Source organism: Mizuhopecten yessoensis, unplaced genomic scaffold (assembly GCF_002113885.1).
Source record: "Mizuhopecten yessoensis strain PY_sf001 unplaced genomic scaffold, ASM211388v2 scaffold9541, whole genome shotgun sequence".
Taxonomy (NCBI): domain Eukaryota; kingdom Metazoa; phylum Mollusca; class Bivalvia; order Pectinida; family Pectinidae; genus Mizuhopecten; species Mizuhopecten yessoensis.
In genome coordinates, this window is record NW_018408099.1 from 477,192 (window position 1) to 479,485 (window position 2,294).

At 34.3% G+C, this 2,294-nt stretch overlaps 1 protein-coding gene across 1 annotated transcript; it reads left to right on the top strand.

The window, feature by feature from the left end:
• The first annotated feature begins 292 nt into the window (after positions 1-292).
• LOC110458329 lies at positions 293-1,664 on the top strand. Its single transcript, XM_021509989.1, has 3 exons — positions 293-366; positions 623-773; positions 1,405-1,664. Exons 2-3 carry the CDS (start codon positions 659-661, stop codon positions 1,662-1,664), a joined length of 375 nt encoding a protein of 124 aa, XP_021365664.1. The 5' UTR covers positions 293-366; positions 623-658.
• The last annotated feature ends 630 nt before the right edge of the window (positions 1,665-2,294 follow it).

Genomic DNA, 2,294 nt, shown 5'->3' on the forward strand with positions numbered 1-2,294 from the left:
TAATAAGCAGCCCAGATTGGTCAGATATTATAGGCGATTGTATGAGACTTAGGCCATGGTGGACCTTATATATTATGGACAGGAGCAAACTTATACTATTTAATTCGCACATTGATTCACATTTAAGGCAATGTTATCGTTATCCACTTACAAAAATATGTTTATTTCAGGGAAGTAAAATGATATTTTTAAGGTGGCTTTTAATTTACAATTTCCAAGGTACGACTAAGAAAACCATCTATGATCACAGGGTTTGTAACACAGGGAAGAAGTGAAAATTATCATTTTATAACTGAATACAGCGTCCAGTATAGCGACAATGGTATCACGTGGCAAGATATCAAGGACAGTGCCGGACACGTGAAGGTAGGGAGACAAACGACACAGCTCTGGTACTAGTAACCCGTACGTTTACATGTGTCGCTATATCTGGCCGTTTTTAAGACCTTTTTCGTCTATTTCTTTGTATACCACATAACCAGTGTGCTATAAATGGCCATCAACCTGTACGAGTCGACTTATAATCATTGTAAATTCTAGCCATTCTTTGTGATATGCACTTACCCTGCTCACATGATTCTATATTGTTTATATTTGTTTACAAGAAAATCTATGTCTCTAGCTATTTACCGGAAATACTGACGATTGGAGTCTGGCCATGTCGATCCTTGATACCTCAATCGTCGCTACATACATCCGGGTAACCCCTACAACTTGGACCAATTATCGGGCTTTTCGTCTTGAAATCCTAGGATGTCCCATTCTCCAGTCTGGTAGGTAAAACATTAATAAATCAGGACCAAAGACTGATTACATATAACTAATTAAAGCAAACGTTTAAAATGAGAATTGAAAAGTATCTAAATAATTGCATTTGTTTCATGCTTTCAAACGATCATTTTGAATATAAATGGTTGTACTTGTTTGTAATAGCTGAGCACTGGTTGTTAACAAATTATGTTTTCGGGACGCTTATAATTCCATTATTTACTTAGATTTATATGGAATTGTCGTAAATGAAACAGAAGACACTTTCCAAACAGAAACATATGGTCGAAATATTTTACGGCTTTTCATAGGTCTCCGTGTAAAACATTTATTTGTTCACATGTTGCCATAGCTTCATAGATTTTGTAATCAACTTAGATTTTCTTTAAATTTTATTATTCTATTTTTTAAGAATTGACCACATGGTTATGATCACGTACCGCTATGCTATTAATATCAGTTAAGTCCGTTACTAACACCATACCCAATTAGAAATATTAGGATGAATAATCGTCTATTTTAACATCTCTCAGATCTTGCAACGATGTTTTTCACAAGCTTTGTTATAAAACATTTAAGATAAATTAGGATTGAACTGAGGCATAAATAGCTGTATTTGTTTATGTAACCATTTAGGACTACACCAGACGTGTTGGAGTGTAAACTACGTCGCATGGATCCCCATTCATGGTATATTCAGCACAATAAGGACCAACATGGGCGAGTGTGGAAAGGAGTGTCACGTACGTGAAGCATGTCAGGCTTTCATCTTCAACCATGAATCTGGTCAATGTCAAGGTTATTCTCCTTCGTCCGTTGAAAATGCAACAGAAGTTGCAACGACTGATGAACACAACATGATTCGAGTGTTTATGAAGCGGACAGATTGTGTTTAAGGTCCAGTTCTAATAGTGTCTTACATTTTATCATTGTTTTTAGTAAAACATATGGAATATTTGATCGGTGGTGAATAACAATATGTTCATGAAGCTGGGCTCGGAAAGGTTTGCTTCTAGGAAAAAACGCTACATATAAACCACAATTGATATGTTGCCAGTGATTCACTTGGACAATTAGTTTCTACGATTTTCTCTAGCTCTTGGACTCAACAATCTATGAATAAAACCTCTGCTTCAAGGCTTCAAGCAAAAAAGTCTTTTATAATAATTAATACCTTTAATACATCAAAAAACACCTCAAAATATAGATAATTGTTGAAGGTTGAATATTTTTGTTTTTATTCATCAATTCCATATATTAATACTATTATACACAATACTTAAGCAAGTCTTGTATCATATAGTATTTAAACGGCCTGTTTATCGGAAAACAGCACCAACACTCTATAACAAAACCTACACATAGTCTAACAATAAAATAGCAAACATAAATCACCCAGTCTATATAAAAAATTAAAACACAAGCAATTACACTGTGCCATAATATATAGGCTTACATGCTATGTCACTCGTTACATTCTTTACCTTAATAATTAATTGTAAAATGGTTTTCAACAAACACATGAA